This window comes from Chinchilla lanigera, unplaced genomic scaffold (assembly GCF_000276665.1).
Source record: "Chinchilla lanigera isolate Chin_1 unplaced genomic scaffold, ChiLan1.0 scaffold00073, whole genome shotgun sequence".
NCBI classification, from domain to species: Eukaryota; Metazoa; Chordata; class Mammalia; order Rodentia; family Chinchillidae; genus Chinchilla; species Chinchilla lanigera.
This window is the reverse complement of record NW_004955474.1, coordinates 2,414,369-2,434,850: the sequence shown is the minus strand read 5'-3', so window position 1 is coordinate 2,434,850 and position 20,482 is coordinate 2,414,369. Positions and strand designations below refer to the sequence as shown.

Genomic DNA, 20,482 nt, shown 5'->3' with positions numbered 1-20,482 from the left:
TTGAATGAGGTAGAGTGGAAGAAAGATCAGTGTTTCCTGTGGGAATTTTTTCTTCCTACCCCTAAACCATGAGCCACAACTCTCATTTTGTAATAGAATTTGGTCAGAGACCAGGGCTCTGTATTTTAAATTTTACTTTTTAAAATACATACCCAAAGTCTTTGCATGTATTTCATATTTATACATTTTGTTGTGTGTGAGTGTAGAATGAATAAGGTCTATTTTCAGAATATTCATTATGTGGATTTCCAAAGCTGTGGTAGCTAAAGCAAGTCATCATAACTTGAAAATAATGAATGAAGCTGCTCCTTTCATAAAGCTGGTCACAAGTCAGATATTCTCCATGCCAGGCGTGGTCGTGCACCCCTGAAATCCTAGCACTGAGGCTGAGACAGGAGGATCTTTGAGAGTTCAAGACCAGCCTGGGCTGCAAAGTGAGCTCAAGAACAGCCTGAACTGCACAGCGAGACCCTGTCTCAGACAAAAAAAAAAAAAAAAAAAAGATATTCTTCCTGACTCTTGTGTTCAGCTTTTTCAAAGGTGTTAACACACCCCCGCCCCTGCCCGTTGTAGGCGTTAAACCCAGGGGTGCTGTACCACTGAGCAGCATCCCCAGCTTTTTAAAAAGTTCCTTATTTTGAGACAGGGTCTCCCTAAGTCACCCAACTTGGTCTCAAACTTTTGATTCTCTTGCCTTAGACTCCTGAATGGCGAGGATGAGACGCATGTGCCTGTAAAAGTTAATAAAAGGCTAAACAATAAAACATTTTCCCTGAATTTTGAGTGTTTGACATTACTTCATGGATGGCAGAGTGAGTACAGAAGTGAATATAGTAGGTTTGTTTGTTTTGTTTTTGGTAGTACTGGGGATTGAACCCAGAGCCTGTACACTGAGCTATATCCCCATCTCTTATGTTAGTTTTGAGACAGAGTCTTGCTAAGTTGCTCAGGCTGGGGTCAAACTTGAAATCCTAAGTCTTTAAATAGTTACACAAGAACAGGAAAGAATTAAACCAGAGTGGAGAAGACAGCTTAACAGTTCTTAAAAAACTAAAAATACTGATCTTTTGCAAAAGGGAAGGGGAGGGGACCAAGAGATGGAGCAAGAGGGGAGGGAAAGGGGATGAAAAAGAATGAAGATGTGATGTGCACATGTACCAGTTCCCCATGATGAATGCAATCATGTGCTGCAAAAGTGTCATAAAACTAAACACACTGTTAGTACACGATATAGCATACACACTTACTGGTGTTTACTCAAATGGATTAAAAACCCATGTCCACAAAAGTCCTGCCCACAAGTCTTTTTAGCAGCTGTATTTGTAATTGCTAAAACTTGGAAGTAACCATGGTATGCTTCAGTAGGTGAATGGATAAGTAAACTGGTACAGCTGGATGACGGAATATTATTTAGCACTAAAAAGAAGTGAACTATTTGTGAAAAGACATGACGGACCCTTACATGCATATAATGAGATGTAAGAAAATAATCTGGAAAGGCTGTATGATGCCAACTGTATTACAGTTCTTGAAGGCAAAACTGGAGACAGTAAAAAGATTAGAACTTAAGGGAAGACTTGGATGGATTGGGGTAGCATAGGATTGTAATTTTCAATAGCTTTATTTTATAGATCAGTGTAGGTTCACTGCAGAGTTGAGTGGGAGGTACTGAGATTTCCTGTACACACGCAACTCTTACACATGCATGGCCTCTGTCCTTATCAACATTCCTCCGAGGATGATGGGTTTGCCACATTTTCCTGAACCTATCCATCTTTTCCCCCAGATCCCACACAGTTCACTCTTGGTGTTATACATTATGGGTTTGGGCAAGTATATAATAACATGTTTCTGTCATTATTCATTATATACATTGAGGTGGGGTCAGGAGGAGGTGTGGTAGGCAGTCCTGCAAAGTCAAGTTCAGAATTTTAATCTTATTTTTAATTAAAATTTTCTATACAAGTGTAAACACATAATTTGACTAAAATACATAAATTGGATTACTTCTGTTTTGATAATGTTTGGATAGTCTTCATTTTCTCTGTTTTTTTTCTTATCCCTTTTAACTTCATTTTTCTTCCTTTCCTTTTCTTTCTCTTCCTCTCCAGTCTCTGTTTCTTCTTTTCTCTTTCTTTTCCTTCTCTCTCTTTTCCTTTTCTTGTACTCACATCAGCCCTGTATTTCTAACTCATATTAAGAAGCTGATGATGTAGGTTGTTCTATGGTTTCTTTCATGGGCGTGCAATAAGTAGTGTAGACATTTGTGGCTGACAGAGTATTGCTTCCCTCCGAAAATGTCCACATCCCAATCCCTGGAACCTCTGAACGTGCTGCCTTACAAGGTAGGAAGAGAGACCTCTGTATGTGATTAAAGATAAGGACTGAGGTGGGAAGGCTTGCTGGGTTCTCCAGGAGTACCTATCTAATCAAGCCCTTACAAATGGAGCAATGAGACCATGGTCAGAGAAAGATTTGACTACTGAAAATGGTCAGAGATTCAGTGTTGCTGGTTGTGAAAAGGATGAGAGCTGGCCTTGGGCCACACAGGGGATGCTCTCTAGAAGTTGGGAAAGAGAGGGAATGGATTATTGCCTGGGACCTCTAGAAAGAAATGTGACTCCACAGTCACACTGGATGTCTTAATTAATTTTCTTGTTGTGGGACTCAGTACCTGACACCCAAAAGTTGAGAGGTTTATTTGGTTCGGTGTGTAGAGGTTCAGTCTGTAGTAGGCTGACTCCAGGGCAGGGCAGCATGCTACAGGGGTGTGGCAGGGAAAGAGCTCCTGGCATGGCAACAGGAAGCAGAATCAAGGGAGGAGCCCAGAAGACCTCCTAGGCCAGCCCCGCAGTGACGCACCACTCCTGACCAAACATCAGCTCCTAGCAGTAAGTCAAGCTGGGCATGGGGGCGCACGCTGTAATCCTAGTATGTGGAGGCTGAGGCAGGGCTATGTAGTGAGTTCAAGGTCAGCCTCAAGTACATGGTTAGATCTTGTGTCAAAACAATAACAAAAAACCAAAATGAGCAAGTCAGCTGTATAATCCAGTTACCTCCCAAAGGTCCTGCCTGTTACTGCATGCAGGATTAGGGGGATGTCTAGATATGAACTGTAACTTTGGCTTTAGCCCATTTCTAATACAGAATCCTAAGGTAGTAAATTTGTATTGTTTTAAGCCGCTGAGTTTTGGTACTTTATTATGGCAGCAATAAAAGCAAATACATTATATACATATTCTTACGTAGTACCATTGCTTTATAGAAATATATCGTACATACTTTCCTTCCACTTGTTTTACTGTTTAATGATACCTTATGAAAATACTGCCAAGTGACTTGATGTCATTACTTTGCCAGTACTCCCGCCCTACCTCCCTTCCTTCCTTCCTCCCTTTCTCCCTCTCTTCCTTCCTCCCCCCTCCCACGGGAATCAAACTCACGACCTTGCACTTGCCAGGCAGGCACTGTGCCGCTGAGCTAAATCCCCAGCCCAAATGTTGAGTTTTTTAATTTTTTCCTTCTTTTTTTGTTGTAGTGGATATCGAACTCATGACCTTACACTTGCCAGCAAGGCGCTTATGCCACTGAGCTTTATCCCCAGCCCTTTTCCTTCCCTCCTTCCTTCCTTCCTTCCTTCCTTCCTTCCTTCCTTCCTTCCTTCTGTATATTCTGCCCCATGGGCATGAGGTGATATTTCATTGTGGCTTTGATGTACTTTTTTTAATGTTTAATGATGGTGAACATTTTTAAAATGTGGTTACTGGCCAGTTTTATATGTTTTTTGGAGAAATGTCTGTGCAAGTCCTTTGCCCATTTTGTAATTGGGTTGTTTTCTTGTTGAGTTGTAGCCCTTCTTTATATGTTCTGGACATTAACCAATACTTTATCAGATACATGATTTGCAAATTTCTTCCATTACGTGGATTCTTTTTTATTCTGTTATATCTGACTCACAGAAGTTTTTAATTTTTTTTTTTTGTCTTTTGTCTTTTCTTCCAGTACCAGGAATGGAACTCACGACCTTGCGCTTGCCAGGCAGGTGCTTTGCTGCTGAGCTATATCTTCAGCCCCCAAAGTTTTAAATTTTGATATCTAATTTGTCAATTTTTTATTTTGTCTGTATTTTTGCTGTAACATTTAGGAAATTGTTGCCAACCTTAATGTCATGTAGCTTTCCTATGTATGTTCATATAAGAGTTTTGGTATTTTGGGTCTTTTGTGTAAATCTTTGATTCTTGTTTTCTCCTGGAGTGCTGGGACTCGACCCAGGGCCTTGCACATGCTAAGCCAGTGCTCTGCTACTGAGCTACACCCCAGCCCCGGTCAGGTTTAGTTAATATTTGAATGTGGTGTAAGGCAAGGGTCCAGTTTTATCTTTTTTTTTGCATGTGAATAATCAGTTTTTTCAATATTATATTTTGAAAAGAAAGACCTTTTTCCTCTTGAATAGTCTTGACATCTGTTAGTGGTTGTGTCTAGACGTCCTCCCAAAGCCTCGTGCAGTCATAGGTGGGGCTTTTACAGAGGTGGCTGCATCTAGATTGTGTGATGCTGGGATTAAGGGTGTGTGATTACTAAACAGTTTTGGGTGGGATTAAGTGTGCCCCACCCTGGGCGTGAGTGCTGCCTGCCCTGGGCAGGTAGCATAGATGAAAATACAAGGGGCAGGAAGAGAGCCACAGTTATCTCTTATTGCTTGTCACTCATCTCTTGCTGCTTGTTTTGCTGCCTTCTGCCTGCCATGAGTGTTTCTCTTCTGTGGTGCCCCTCTGTCCTGCCATTCTGCCTTAGAGCCAGCCAGCTGTGGACTGAAACCTCTACAAACTGTAGCTAAATAGACGTTGGGTGTTAGGTACTTTGTCTCAGCAATGAGAAAAGTAATTTAAGACAGCACTTCTATTGAAAACGTGGCTAATATATGTGACTATTTCTGGGTGCACTCCTCTGCTCACTTGATCTGTATGTCTATCTTTGTGCTATTGTCACAATGTTGTGATTACTGTAGCTTTGTAATAAATGTTGAGATCAGGAAGTGTGAGGTTTTAAACTTTGTTTTTCATGTTCAACATTTTTTTTGATTAATTAGAGTCCCTTTTAGGATGGTTTTCTAGCTCTGGAAAAGTAGAAATGGGGACTGTCTTGAATCTGTAGATCACTTTGGATAGAGTTGACTTTTTAACAATAAGTCCTCCATCCAGTGGATGTGGAATATCTTTTCATGTTTTGGTATTTTAATTGCCTTCAACAATACTATGTACAGTTCAGTGAACAAGAGTTTTGCCTCCTTGGTGAAGTTTATTGCTAAATAATTCTTTTTGTGCTATTGTAAATGAAATTATTTTTTTAGTTTCCTTTTAAATTTAATTTCATTGTTACTGTTTTGAATACTTTTTTGCATGTTGAATTCACTTATTCTAATAGTTTTTTATGGAATCTTTTGTGTTTTCTACATAAAAATAATTGATTTCTAAATAGAGGTAGTTTTACTCCTTCCTTACTATGCTGAATAAAGGTAATGAAAATATGCAACCTTATGCCTGATCTTTGAGGAAAAACTTTTTTTCACCACCACCCCATTAGCTGTGGGCTGTCACATATAGTATGGCCTTGATTATTTTGAGATGGTTTCCTTTGATTCCTAGTTTGTTGAATTTTTTTTTTTTTAATCATGAGAGGGTGTGGAATTTTGTTGAAAGATTCTTAAATGTCAATTAAGATGATCATGTGAGTATTTTTCATTATTCTGTTCATGTGGCATATTACATTCATTGATTTTTGTATGTGGAACCATCCTTTAATTTTTTTTTTTTTTTGAGACAGGGTTTCACTATGCATTGAACTCATTTTGTAGCCTAGGCTAGCCTCGAACTTGCTGCTATCCTGCCTCAGCCTCCTGAGTGCTGGGATTACAGGCATGTGCCACCATGCCCAGGTTGGTCCTTTAATTTCATCAGTAAGTCCCTATTGGTCAGGATGTATACTGCTTTTATTGTATGGTGGAAATATACTGCTGTTTTGTTGAGGATTTTTATGTCAGTATTCGTAATGGATTGCTGTACAGTTTTCTTGCAGTGTCTTTGTTTGCATTTCAATATCAGAATAATGCTGGCCTCATAGATTGAGTTTGAAAATATTTTCTTCTCTTTAATTTTGTGTGGAAGAGTTTACAGAAGATTTATTGTAATTATTTGTTAAATGTTTGGTAGAATTTAGCAGTGAGGCTGTCCTATCCGGGTATTTTTGGTACTGTTATTGGGAGTAAATAGATAAAGTCCTTTTACAAAATCACCTTTTTTAATGATTTATTTTCCATGTTATTTTATTAGTGCATATTTATGGTATATTATAATATGTACCATAATAATACATTCATTCATTGTGGGTAGTTTGTACGTATGCATGACACATCCTATTTCTTTTTATGTCCTCTTAATGCACCATTTGAAATTATTTAGAGCCCACTCAAATTTAACTACCTGTCCTACAATGTCTATTTTTTCCTTTTTAGTTCTGGAGTCAATCCAGGATCACTGATTGCATTGGAAGAGTTCTTTCATCTTTATTTTTTCATCTTTCCAATTTAGATAATAAGGACCTTTATTCTATAAGAAGTGCCTGGATTTGGGTTGTGTTGTGGGCAAGAACAGCTCACAGTGATTGGTGTATATTTCTTAGTGTGTGATACCAGGAGGCACATGATGTAGGTCTGTTCCACCACCTGGTCACCTTGGTGTCCCATCAATCACTTATCTCAAAGAGTACTGTGAGAGCAGGGGAGAGATGCTGTCATAGATCATGTGATTCTCACGATCCTGTTCTCCACTTAAATTAGATTTTCTAATTTAGAGTCCTCAGGAATTTTTACTTAAAGAATAATGGGAAGCCTTTTAAGTTTTTAAGCAAAAGGAAGCATGGAATACTTTTGGATATGCTGTGAGTTTACCGTGAAGGGTTGGCGTTACTACTTTTGGATATGTCATCCAATTTTTTCATACATCTTACTTATTTTAATTTAAAGAATAAAAAACAGAAATGATACAGTATTTCAAGACAAGATGATAGGAAATTAAGCATGGTTATTGTATTGCATATTGTTATCTTCAAAGTAGTTGCTCAGATTACCAGATACAGGCAGGTAAGATTGATCAAACAGTATAAGCACTAACTGTTCTTTTCAGTGAACTGATAGAACTGACAGAAAACTGATACAAACTGACTAATATGTATATGTATTCTTTTCTCCTTTCCCCCATCCCAGTTGTTCCTTCCTTTTTTAGCAGTTTCTTTGCCTTTCACAATATCTATTGTACATTTTGGATCTTATTTACTCTTTCAGTTTCTTACAGAAGGAGGCAATACACTGTTTACACATGTGAGTCTGATTTATTTCACTTATAAGTGTGGTCTCTAGTTGCATCTACTTACCTAAAGCCTAGAGTTTATCTTTCTTTATATAATTGAGCCCATTGTGTAAAAATGCCACATCTTTTTTATCCATTCCTTAGTTGATGGGCATTTGGGTTGTTTCCAAGGTTTAGCTATTACAAATTGTGCTGCTGGGGCTGGGGATTTAGCTCAGCGGCAAAAGCGCCTGCCTGGCAAGCGCAAAATCGTGAGTTCGGTTCCCAGTACCGGAGAAAAACCAAAAAAAAAAAAAAAAAAAAAAAAATTGTGCTGCTATAAACATGGGTGTGCATATATCTCTGTGGTATGATGTTTTTAATTCTTCTAGGAAAATACCCAGAAGGGGAATAGCTGGGTGAATGGGACCTCTAATCCTAGCTTTTTGATGAATCTCCACACTGATTGCCATAGTGGTTGTACCAGTCTGCGTGCCCACCAACAGTGGAGAAGGGTCTCTTTTTCCCCCACAGACCTGCCAGTATATGTTATTGGTTGATGTTTTTTGTGTGTTTGTTTTTTTCTGGTCCCAGGAATTGAGCTCATGACCTTGTGCTTGCCAGGCAGGCACTGTGCCGCTGGGCTAAATTCCCAGCCCCTTTTTCTTGTCTTTTTGAGACAGGGTTTCGGTATATAGTTCAGGCTGGCCTTGAACTCACTTTGTCGCCCAAGTCAGTTTCCAAATCACAGTAATCCTCCTGCCTCTGCTTCCTGAATGCTGAGATTATAGGTGTGCGCCACCACACCTGGCTTTTGGTTGATTTTTTGATGATGGCTATTTCTTCTGGGGTGAGATGGAATTTCAGTGTTGTTTTAATTTGCATTTCTCAGATGACCAATGATGTTGAACATTTTTTCATATATTTATTTGCCATTTGTATTCCTTCATTTGAGAAGTGTGTATTCATCTTAGATGCCCATTTTTGAATTGGACCTTTGAATTTTGAGGGTCTGATTTTTAAAAATTCTTTGTATGTTCTACATTGCAGACCTCTGTCTGAGTGACAGGTGGCTATATTTTGTTCCCAATTTTTAGGTTTTCTTTTCACTCTGTTGGTGATTTCTTTTGATGTGCAAAAACTTTTTAATGAGATCCCAGTTGTTGATTCTTTGAATTATTTGGTTCTTTGTTCATGAACTCTCTGCCTACCCCTATGTCTTCAAGATTTTTGTCTACTTTTTCTTCCAGTAAATTTAGTGTTTGTGTTTTAATATTTAGATCTTTGATCCAGTTTGATTTTAGTTTAGTGCATGGTGATAGACATGGGTGTAGTTTTAGTCTTTGGCATGTGGACAGCCCATTTTTCCAGCACCTTTTATTAAAGAGGCTGTCTTCCTTCCAGTGAACATGTTTGGCCCCTTTGTCAAAGATAACGTGGCTGAGTGTGTTTGTGGTTGTGTCTACATGATCCTCAGGTCTGTTTTTTTGCCAGTACCATGCTGATTTTTATCACAGTAGCATTGTAGTATAATTTCAAGTCAGAGATTGTGGTGTCTTCTGCTTTGCCTTTGTTGCCCATGATTGCTTTTGCTATTCTAGGTCTCTTCTGGTCCCAGATTAATTTTAGGAATGTTTTCTCTAGATCTGTGAGGTATGCTCAAATCCTGATCAAATGGTATTTTGATCAGGATTGCATTAAATCTTTATAACAGATTTGAGAGTATGGCCATTTTCACAATATTCTTCCTATCCATGAGCAAGGAATATCTTTCCATTTTCTGGAAATCAAATCTTCTTTGATCTTTTTTTTAGAGTACTGTAATTTTCACTGTATAGATCTTTTGCTTCTTTTGTTAGATTGATTCCTAATTATTTCACTTTTTTTGGATGCTATTGTGAAAGATGGGGTTTCCCTAATTTCTCTCTCAATGAGTTTGTTGTTTTTGTACAGGAATGCTACTGGTTTTTGAATGTTTACTTTGTATCTTGCTATGCTACTGAATTTGGTTATTAAATCTAAAAGTCTTTTGGTGGGGATTTTGGAGTCTTCTATGTAGAGTATCATGTCATCTGTGAAAAATGATATTTTCACTTCTTCCTTTCCTATCCTTATTCTTTTTATTCTTCTCTCTTGTCTAATTGCTCTGGCTAATGTTTCCAGGACTATATTGAATAGGAGTGGTGATAGTGGACGTCCTTGTCTTGTTCCTGATTTTCGAATGAAAACTTTCAGTTTTTGTCCATTTAGTGTGATGTTGGCTGTTGGTTTATCATAGATGGCTTTTATCAGATTGAGGTAAAGACCGTCTATTCAGATTTTCTGTAGGGTTTTTTTATGAACGAGAGTTGGACTTTAGCAAAAGCTTTTTCTGCGTCTATTGGTATGATCATGCAATTTTTATCTTTGGCTCTGTTGATACGGTGTATTACATTGATTGATTTGTGTATATTGAACCATCCTGCATCCCTGTGATGAATCCCACTTGGTCGTGGTGTATAATCTTCTTGATAATTTGCTGTGTTTTGTTCGCTAGTATCTTGTTGAGGATTTTTGCATCTATGTTCATTTGGGAGATTGGCCTGTAGTTTTCCTTTTTGGTTGGGTCTTTCTTTGGTTTTGGTGTCAGGGTAATGCTTGCCTCCAGGAATGAGATAAGGATAATTGCTTCCCTTTCAATTTCATTAAAGAATTTCAGGAGTATTGGCATTAAATCTCTAAATTTCTTGTAGAATTCAATTATGAATCCCTCAGGACCTGGGCTTTTCTTAGTTGGTAAGTTTTTAATTACATTTTTATGTCATTGACTGGTACTGGGTTATTCAGCATTTTTATATCTTTGTAATTCAGCTTTGATAATTCATATGTTTCTCAAAATCTGTCCATTTCTTCTGTGTTTTCCCTCTTCTATGAGTAAAGATTTTCAAAGTAGGTATTGATGATCTTCTGAATTACTACAGGATTTGTAGTGATTTCACCCTTTTTATTCCTTATTGCATGAATTTGAGTTTTTTCTTTCCTTTTTTTGATAAGATTGGCTAGTGGTTTATCAATTTTAATCTTTCAGAGAACCAAATCTTCCGTTCATTAATTCTTTGTATTGTTTTCTTAGTCTCAGTTGCATTAATTTCTGCTCTGATCTTTATAATTTCCCCTATTCTTTGGGCTTTGTACTTGACTTGCTCTTTTTTTTTCTAGAAGCTTGAGGTGCAGCATCACAGTGATCCCTCACCTATCGTGGGAGTTACATTCTAGAGACCACTGTGATAGGTGAAAATTTGCGAAGTGGCAGTGTTATGTTTATTTTATTATATATATATATATATATATATATATATACACACACATACATACATATTAAGGCTTTATAAACCCTTTTCACACTCCTATAAACCTTTCCCACTCTCTTATTAAGCTTTTCCACACTCTTATAAACACTTCATATGTTCTTAAACACAAGGAGAGATGCTGAATGTATGGGCACAGTGTGGTAGAGCAAACAGATGCTACAGTCACTGAGCCAGTTACTGCCCAGGATACAGAACATAGTGCTGTGGTTGATTGCCTTCCATTCCATCAGCTAATAGTGTGCCATGTACAGTCTCATGTTGGCAAACTTGCACAATGCGGTAATGGTGTACTGCATTTCTGTTGTGTACAGTATGGTATTCATTGGCTGATGAAATAATATTGTATTTTATTTTTATTTAATATTTTAATATGTGTGAATTAACATTTTTATATTGTTTTATATGTTTTAGGCAAAAGTAATTAAAATCATAAATATTATATAAATACCTGTGTACCTCAAAATCCTGCGATATAGCAAAAACTCTGTGATACAGAATTGGATATATTTTTTTTAAAAAACCTGCAATACAGTGAAGCCACAGTAAGTGAATCATGATATAGGGAGAGATGACTGTAGGTTATTTGTGCTTGTTCTGTTTTCCTGATGTGAGAAATCACCACTCTAAATTTCCTTCTGAGGACTGCTTTCATCATGTCCCACAGGTTCCATTAAGTTGTATTTGCATTTTTGTTTGATTGTAGATATTGTTTAATTTCTGTCTTGATTTCATCTGTGACCCATTGGTTGTTCAGCACAGTGTTATTTAATTTCCACGTGTTTATGGAGTTTTTGCAGTTTCTTTTGTCAGTAATTTCCAATTTCATTGCATTATGGTCAGATAATATCCGTGGGATAAGTTCAGTTCCTTTACGTGTTCTGTCAGCTAGTATATGGTCTATTTCAGAGAACATCCCATGTGCAGCTGAGAAGAATGTGTATTCTGATGTTGGGTGGAGCACTCTACAATGGTCTACTAAATCCATTTGTCTACAAATTGGGTTCAGTTCTGTTATTTCTTTGCTGATTTTTTGTCTAGTTGATTTATCTCTTTGTGACAAGGGGGTATTAAAGTCCCCAATTACAATTATATTATTATTTACTTAATTTTAAATGTCTATTAATATTTGTCTTATATGGTTAGGTGCTTCTGTAATTGGTGCATGCATATTTATGATTTTTATCTCTTCCTGTTGCAGTTTTCCCCTAAAGTATGTAGTGACCTTCTTTATCTCTATTGATCATTCATGGTTTGAAGTTCACGTTGTCTGCAAACAGAATAGCTACCCCTGCTTTTTTTTTGAGTTCCTGTTGCATGATGTATTGTTTCTATCCTTCTACTTTTAGTCTGTGAATATCCTTTTGAGTTAAATGTATTTCTTGTATACAGCATATTGTTGAATTTTGTTCCTTGATCCACTCTGCTAGTCTGTTTCTTTTGATTGAATTGAGGTCATTTATATCAATGGTTATAACTGATACATATTGGCTTATCTTTGTCAAGTTATTTTCCTGCTGTTAGTTCCCTACTTTTCCCCTCTGTTTAATTGTTTGCCCTGCTTGGTGGTTTCTTTCTCTTGTTTTTCTTGAAATTGTGATCATTTTTATCTCTTTCTAGCATATCTTTCAGTACTCTTTGTAGGGTTGGTTTGGTGGTCATAAATTTCTTCAGTTCTTTTGTCATGTAAGTATAGTGATCCCTCACCTATTGTGGGAGTTACATTCCAGAGACTGCCAGAGACTGCCGTGATGGGTGAAAATCCACAAAGAAGCATTGTTATATTTATTTTATTATTTATGTATATTTTAAGGCTTTATAAACCCTTCCTACACTCCTATAAACATTTCCCAGTCTCTTATTAACCTTTCCCATACTTTTATAAACACTTCATATGCTCTTAAACACTTGCTGCACTCTTAAACCTGCATAATTTTAACAGCATGTAAAATTCTTCACTGGTGAAGTATACTGCAACTTCAATGATGAAGATGGTGAATTTTTTTATTTTTGAAGATCATGAATTATTGTAGATTTTTTTTTTTAACCCACAATACAGTGAACTGGAATAAGTGAACCACAATATAGTGAGGAACAACTGTGTCTTATTTCTCTATTAATTTTGAAAGATGGATTTGCAGGGTACATCAGTCTGGATTGGAAGTTGTTTTCTCTGAGGACCTAAAATACTTCATTCCAAGCTTTCCTTGACTTGAGAGTTTGTGTTGAGAAATCTGCTGTTATTCTGATGGGCTTTCCTTTATAGGTGATCCGTTTCTCTTCTCTAGCAGCTTTTAATATTCTGTTCTGGTGCTGAATTTTCTGGGATCTTGATTATTGTATGTCTGGGTGTAGATTTATTTGGTTATGACTGGTTTGAGTTCTAAATGCCTCACTTATTTTTATGTCAGATTCTTTTCCTATTTGAGTTCTGTATGCCTCACTTATCTATGTCAGAGTCTTTTCCCATGCTTGGGAAATTTTCTGCTATTACTTCTGCAAATATTCTTATGTAATTTGTGTTGACTCCTGCTTTTTTTGTGGACACTTGTCAATCTTATATTTTTCTTTGCATCATCCTGTAGCTGTTGAATTATTTCCTGGTTCCTTGTTGTCTTTAGGGGATCTTTCCTTTTGTAATCCCTAGCTGCGATCCTGTCTTCAAGGTCTGAAAGTCTGTCTTCAGTTTCCTTAAGTGGTTTTGCCAGCTTTCAGTGGAATTTTTAATTTGTTGGATATCTGTTTGAATCTGTTTCATGCATTCTAATTCTTTCCTATGTTGTTCATTCAAGGTTTCCATCATTTTCCTATGCCCTTCTATTTTTTTTAAGTCTGTCTCTTTTAGACATGCTGAACAATTCTTTCATTATGGTTGTCATTTCTTTTTTTGTCTGAGAGTTTATTTCTGATCTAATGTATTCTATGGCCTAATGGCATTGTTTTTTACTTCATTTGGCTGTCATTTCAGAAATTTCAGTGTGTGACTTCCAATTTCTTCTGTGCTGATGTCTCCTAGATTTGTTCTGGGTGGGCTGGAGGTCTGAGATTGCATTGTGCTCCTTCATCTTGACATTTTCTATTTTAAAAATGTTTTGAAAAAAATTTTTTTCTGTGATGATCCTTGTGAGTTTTGGTAGTAAGTAGCTATATCACTAGTATCAGTGCCTCTCAAGGAATATTCTGTCCTTAAGGGATATCTTCTCTATATAGGAGATTCTTGGTTTGTGTCTGTCTCAAGATCCTACCTTCCCATTTAATTGAGAGTGGAGTGTTGGTTTCTGTTTGGCACTGTCCTGTCTTTTTATGTAGGGTATGGTGAAGTTATTACCCCAGAGCTTCCCAATATTTTTACATACAGGAGAACACCAATTATAATAGATGGGACATCTTAACTGCAGTGGTACAATTAGCAGTGATAGCATCAAGCATAACATACATCTTATTTAATTTAAATTTTGTTCTAAAGTTTATATATGCATATATCTTCTCACATTCTACCTTCAAATAATGTTAGTTTATAGTCAACACAAAAACTTCACAACAATATGTTTCACTCTTATTCCTTAGTGCTGTTTTTATCATACATTTTTACCATGGTAGACTGTATATTGTTTTTCAAAAAATGTTATTCTTCACCTTGCCTTAAGTTTATTTTACACTTGTTTGTGTGGTTGCATTCTCATAACAGATTTCCCCTTCTACAACAGATAACACAAATAAAGTTATGTCCTATTTGTCAACTAAAATAAATACAGTGAGTAGGCTAAATTTAATGAAATTTAGGTGTATTTAAAAAGTTTTCATGTTTGAAAATCTCTCACAGATGAACTGATTTACTAGTATTCAACAAATTTGAATTTTTTGAGTTTTAAAAGTTGGTGAAATTGAAAAGTATGTTCTTAGGGCCTTTGAATTAGATTTTTAAGTTAATATACTTCTTTTTTTTTGTAAATATTTTTTTTCTCCAGAAACTCATTTTCATCCCAGTGGTTTCACTGTAACTCTAACATCATGTCCAGTTCTAACGGTGCCAAAGAGAATTCTCACAACAAGGCTCGGACATCGCCTTACCCAGGTTCCAAAGTTGAACGAAGCCAGGTTCCTAATGAGAAAGTGGGCTGGCTCGTTGAGTGGCAAGACTATAACCCTGTGGAGTATACTGCCCTCTCTGTCTTGGCTGGACCCAGATGGGCGGATCCTCAAATCAGGTGAGCAAAGAATTGAACCTTAGCTGGGTTTAAGGCTTCCAGGGAAGGTGATGACCATATTTGTAAATCATCATTGACACCTGAAAAATCACTTTTATCTGTGTTTGACTTTGTTATCTCAGTTTCCACATTTGCTTGGATCTTTGCCAAAGGAGAGTTCATATTTATTTTGGGGGTTTTTATGAGGTTCTTTGTAATAGGTGAATCTGTTTTGAGTGCTAGAACAGCTTTTTGCTATGAAATAATAGCTAGTGGTATCCATTTTCATGAATTTTTTTGGATTGTCAATAGTACATCTTTGGTGTTTTTTTTTTTTCTTTTCTAACATGGCTAGACTTGTATTTGAAGTAGAAGAAATACATTTCAGAATTTTTTTCCAGACTACTAAGCATAGGATGATAAGAAATTAGACCAGTGTGTAAAAAATAGGCAAGTGACAAAGTGTGTGTGTGTTGAGGGGAATGAGACAGTGAGTCAGAGGGATTGACAGGATTGGTCAGAAATCTTGAGAAAATGCTGGTAGTATTCAACTGGGACATTATTCCCAAGATAGACCACATGTGTTTGTTTATCATTTACTGGAATTGAAGCTGGAACAAAAGGGAAACTACGTTGAAGCTGCCCAGCAATGCTCCAGTGCTACACAGTCATCATCCACGGTCAGCACAGTGTGCCTGTGATATCAGAGTAGTGAGGGGAGTAGTTTAATTACATCTTTAAAATATTTTTTGTTGAGGCAGTATATAATTGCAGTAAAGTCTATCTTTTTTAAGTCTGTAAGTACAGCTCAGTAAAATTTTACGTTCATGTATTATATAGCTATGTAACTATAATTCAGGTCAAGGGCTCAAACACTTCCACAATAGTATGTCTGTTTTTAATCCACATAGTAGTTATTGTACAGTTTATGGGCTCAGTCTACCAGTATCTGTGGGTTTACTTTGACAGTATTAGTCAGTATACATGTGAAGAAATTAAAGTTACTTTGACAGAACATCAAGATGCTCAGAAAGAGTTTTATCTTTGGAACTACCTGAGAACCAGTAATTCCCTTATGTACCCACAGTTGGTTCTTTGTTGCTGATGACAATGTAGACGTTTTTGTAGCATGTGGGAGAAGATTCAGTTCTTCAGCTGGTAATCCCTCCAAGAGGCGGTTAGTAAGTCTAATAATAATTGTTTTGGTTAAAAAGGGTTTTGTGTCCCCTTAGAAACTGCTTTCAAGGCATAACATGGATTTATACATGAAAACTAACCTTTGAAAAGTTTACTCTTGCAGGGGTATTGCGTATATCATGAATAGCAAGTTATCGTCCGTTGTTAAGCTGCCGGTAATATCATTGTTTCTTATTTTGTGTTGGTACTTTTGTTACAGTGAAAGTAACTTTTCTCCCAAGTTTAACGAGAAGGATGGGCATGTGGAGAGAAAGAGCCAGAATGGCCTGTACGAAATTGAAAATGGAAGACCCAGGTGGGTGCTGAGAGAGGAGTGTCTTACAATAATGGGACTTTAGAAATAGGGAAGATAGTTTTCGTTTATTATACTACCATATATGCCAGCAATGCACAAAATTTTTATGTATGTAATCCAGTTAAATCTTCACAAAACTGTAGGTGGATAGTTTTTATTTTATAGAGTGTAAGCAGTTTACATATAAGTAGTAAGTAGAGGCAGGATTTGGATGCATCTTTTTGTAATTTCATCTTGAAGGTAAAAATAATTGTGAGTAAATTAACAGAGAAAAGATTGCAAATTATGATTTTCAATAGTTATTTATTAAACAGGATGATCCCCTAATGTAAGACTTTATCCAGGTCAGACATGGTGGTGCATGCCTATGATCCCAGCACTTGGTAGGCTGAGACAGGAGGATTGCTGTGAGTTTGAGGCCAGCTTGAACTGCATAGTGAAACTTTGTCTCAAAAAGACAACACTTGATCTTAGCCAAAAGGTCGAGAAGCGATGTCTCAAAAAGACCAAAAAAAAAAAAAAAAAAAAAAAATTTATCCAAACATTTAAGACTAAACATAAAGTTGAGCCATTAATTTTAGCATCAAGATTCCTTTTGCACTTTTCGAATGGTTTTCTGTACAACTGTCAAATCATCCATTTTCCTTAAGACATTATAAAAGTAAAGAAGAAATGTAAAAATTCACTTGTCCCAAATAAAGTGAGGCTCGCAATCATGATTATCACTATGTAAAATATTAAAGTAGCATTTTGTGTTCTTAGTTTCTTTAGGGCAAGGGAATGGTAGTGCTCCTCTTACCCACCCTTGTCTTTCAGTTTTGTTAAATTCTTTCCTTTGGTCATAACTTACTTCCCTTTCTGAGTTACGGAGTCTTCTAAAGTTACACACTTTTGTTTTTTATTAATGCATATTAGTTATATGGAATAGGAGGTTTTATTTTGGCCTGTGAGGTCCAAGTTGAATTTGACTTACTGTGTAGGTTCTTTTCTGGGTAAATGTATGAGAAGGTTTGTATTTCTCTGAAATGATGGGCAGCAAAGCCAAGGCACGTTGTTATAGTTAAGAGTATAACAAACACCAGCTGTAACTTGCCTGAGCAAAAAGTCCAGTTTATTTTTAGGCTGTAGGTTTGTGTCAGAGAGCCCAAAGCAGAAGTACATCTAAGTTTAGCAAAGGGGAGAACGGGAGATTATAAGACCCTGTCTCTGCCTCATCTCTGTTTTCTTCTATATGTTGGCTTCGTTTCTCTGCAAACAACCTTCTCCATTTTCAGGTCTAGGATAATCTGTAGGTCTGTTTGTCAGTTTCTAGTTTGTAAGTTGTAGGCTTGGTGATTGTATCAGTCAGAGTTTGCTAGGGAAATAGATATAATACAAGATATACAAATCTATAAGAATTTACAGATTGGTTACAGTGGCCGCCCACAGTTGGGTGAGGAAGAGTGCACGAGGTCTGTCTGTGCGCTGGGGATCCGAAGCATCCAGCTGAAGGCCTGCAGCACCATGTAGTGTCCTATGCAGGTCTGTGTCAGGAGGCCGAAGGGTCTGCACCGCAAGACTGAAGGGTCTTTGCTGGAAGCCGAAGAGTGCACTGGAGGCCGGGAGACGATGTCCCAGGTGAAAGCGAAGACTGGAGCTCCTCTGAAGACAGAGCAATCCTTTCTTCTTTGGTTCCCTTTTATTGCAGTCTGATGACAGTCCTCCCTAGGGTGGGTCTTCCACACCCAGAACTATGCTGAGCTAGTTCAGTTGACACAGTTAATCAACTACCACAGCTATGTATAAAAACTAACATTCTCCCTTTAATACTTGGTTTGGATGGTTTGTGTTCAGGGTGTGTATTTACTGGGAATAAAGCATGGCTGTTAGCCACCCTGGCCCTCCTCATGTGAACTTGAAAGGAACTACTGCTAGCTGGCCAGTTGTCTTTCTCCATATTTGTAAGTCTTACTGAAATATTTCTGGGTCTGGTGCAAAACAGTGTCAAATTCATTCAGTTTTTAAAGATTGAAGTTCTCTACAGGGTACCATAGTCTCTCAGTAGTGGTATGTTTTCCTAAGGATTTATAAAATTTAGCCACTTAATCGTTATCACATAATCCATGGTTGGTGATGTGAGACAGTACATAAATATCTCAAAATTAAAATAAAATTCAGTTTTAATACAGTCACAAAGAAGAATAGGATAAAAAGAGATGCCTAGCAGGGAATTATGGCAAGTTATTTGTTCAGTTTCACGTAGTGAAAAGACAGAAAAAGTATTAAACACATGAGATTGCAAGTGAGGGCATTTTATTGGCACACAGTGATAGTGAAACATTAAATATTGACTGGAATAAACTGACTCAGATGTGAGTGTGGTGTGTTCACCTGACAGACTTTAACACTGAATTACGGTGCTCAGTTAAGAAGTGGGTTGCCCTGGGTACAGCTCAGTGTGGAGTGGTAGCATGCATCGGGCTCTGGGTTCAGTCCCCAGTACTGAAGAAATGTAAGTGGGTATTTTTATAAAATTGGATTTTGCTGTACTCCAAATGTATGAAATATTAAGTAGTACTGTCTCATTATGTGCTTCAAAGCATATAGTACTGGAAATAGAAATGCAGAACCCAGTGAGGAGAAATGGACTCAGAAAATGACATAAGCTGCTTCAGTGGGATGAGTCGGGAGAGTGGAGTAGAAAGAGATGATGAGAGGGCGAAGGAAAGTGTGGGTACACTGAAAAGTAAACTTTTGTAGAGAGAGAAGCTTAGGTATGAAGCCTGGCGAGAATCTGGTAAGGCTCTAGTCTGAACTTAGGAGGGTAGGTGAAGTTGGAAACAAACGTTTATGTTGTAGAACCACTTAGGAAATGATACCGTCTTTGAGGATCAAATTTAAGACATGTGCAAAAGAACAATTAAGGAACAATAAAATGAGATAATTGATTTCAGTGCTGCTGGATTTGTGGGAATATATTACTGGGTTTCTAGGTTTAAAAAGATGAATATTCAATTAATTTTATGTTTGTATTGTGTATATTTTTTCCCACCAGAAATCCTGCAGGACGGACAGGACTGGTTGGCCGGGGACTTTTGGGGAGGTGGGGCCCAAATCATGCTGCAGATCCCATTATAACCAGGTAAGAACCAAATAAAATATTTCAGTAACAAAAACCTAAGTGATCAGAAAAATACTAGTTAGGTGTGTGCATGTGTTTGTACATACGTATGTGTTTGTACACACACATGTATTTGTACATACACACATTTGTACATACACGTATACATGTTTGTGTTCATCTGTGTGTGTACATACACATATATTCATGTGTGTGTATATATATATATATATATACACACTTATGCGCATACAACACTATTTTAAAGAGACTTTATGTAAAATTATAGTGACATCTAGAGACATTTTTTATTTTTTGGTACTGGGAATTGAACTCAGGACCTTGCACTTGCCAGGCAGGCGTTTGTGCTGCTGAGGTATATCTCTAGTCCTATAGTCACACCTGATGTAAGCATAAACCTGTAGTTTTATGTGGTAAATTAAACACTGATCTTAACAAAATTAATGAACCAAATTGTTTTCAGAATCTATTTGTTTTTAGCATCAAGTAGACACTTTAGAGGATTTAAAACCATCTTAAAAATGCAAAGGTTTTGTTCCCTGTCATTAAAGAGCTGTGGCTTCATTTGTATGATGGAAAATTTGAAAAAAGAAAACTAGTCAAATAAGATGAAGTACAGTCCTGTGTTACTGATGATGGAGATCTGCCTGAGAAGTGTATTGTAGGGCGGTTCTGCCTGTGTGTAGCTGCCATAGAATGTACTCACACAGGCAGAGGCGGGGTAGTTACGTCGTGGGATGTGGCCTCTTGATGCAGTCAGAGGTTGCAGTGAACATGGGGCATGAGACTGTAGCTGGGGTAACACGGCAGACTCTTTCATTGTAAGCTTAATTTTAAAGCCGGGCATGGTGGTGCACACCTGTAATCCCAGCACTCAGGAGGCTGAGACAGGAGAATCACTGTGAGTTCGAGACCATCCTGGGCTACGAAGTGAGCTCAAGGCCAGCCTGAACTGCACAGCGAGACCCTGTCTCAAAAAGACCAAAAAAAAA

The 20,482-nt window shown here is 37.3% G+C and overlaps 1 protein-coding gene across 3 annotated transcripts in view; it reads left to right on the top strand.

Annotated features, from left to right (window-relative positions):
• Nudt9 (nudix (nucleoside diphosphate linked moiety X)-type motif 9) overlaps positions 1-20,482 on the top strand; it is a 35,746-nt gene that overhangs the window by 3,295 nt on the left and 11,969 nt on the right. For all 3 annotated transcript variants that reach the window (XM_013502718.1, XM_005401336.2, XM_013502719.1), the window contains exons 2-4: positions 14,659-14,898; positions 16,274-16,369; positions 19,404-19,490. In XM_013502718.1, coding sequence (XP_013358172.1) covers positions 14,702-14,898; positions 16,274-16,369; positions 19,404-19,490 — 380 coding nt within the window. In that variant the 5' untranslated portion in view covers positions 14,659-14,701. The remainder of the gene's footprint in view (positions 1-14,658; positions 14,899-16,273; positions 16,370-19,403; positions 19,491-20,482) is intronic.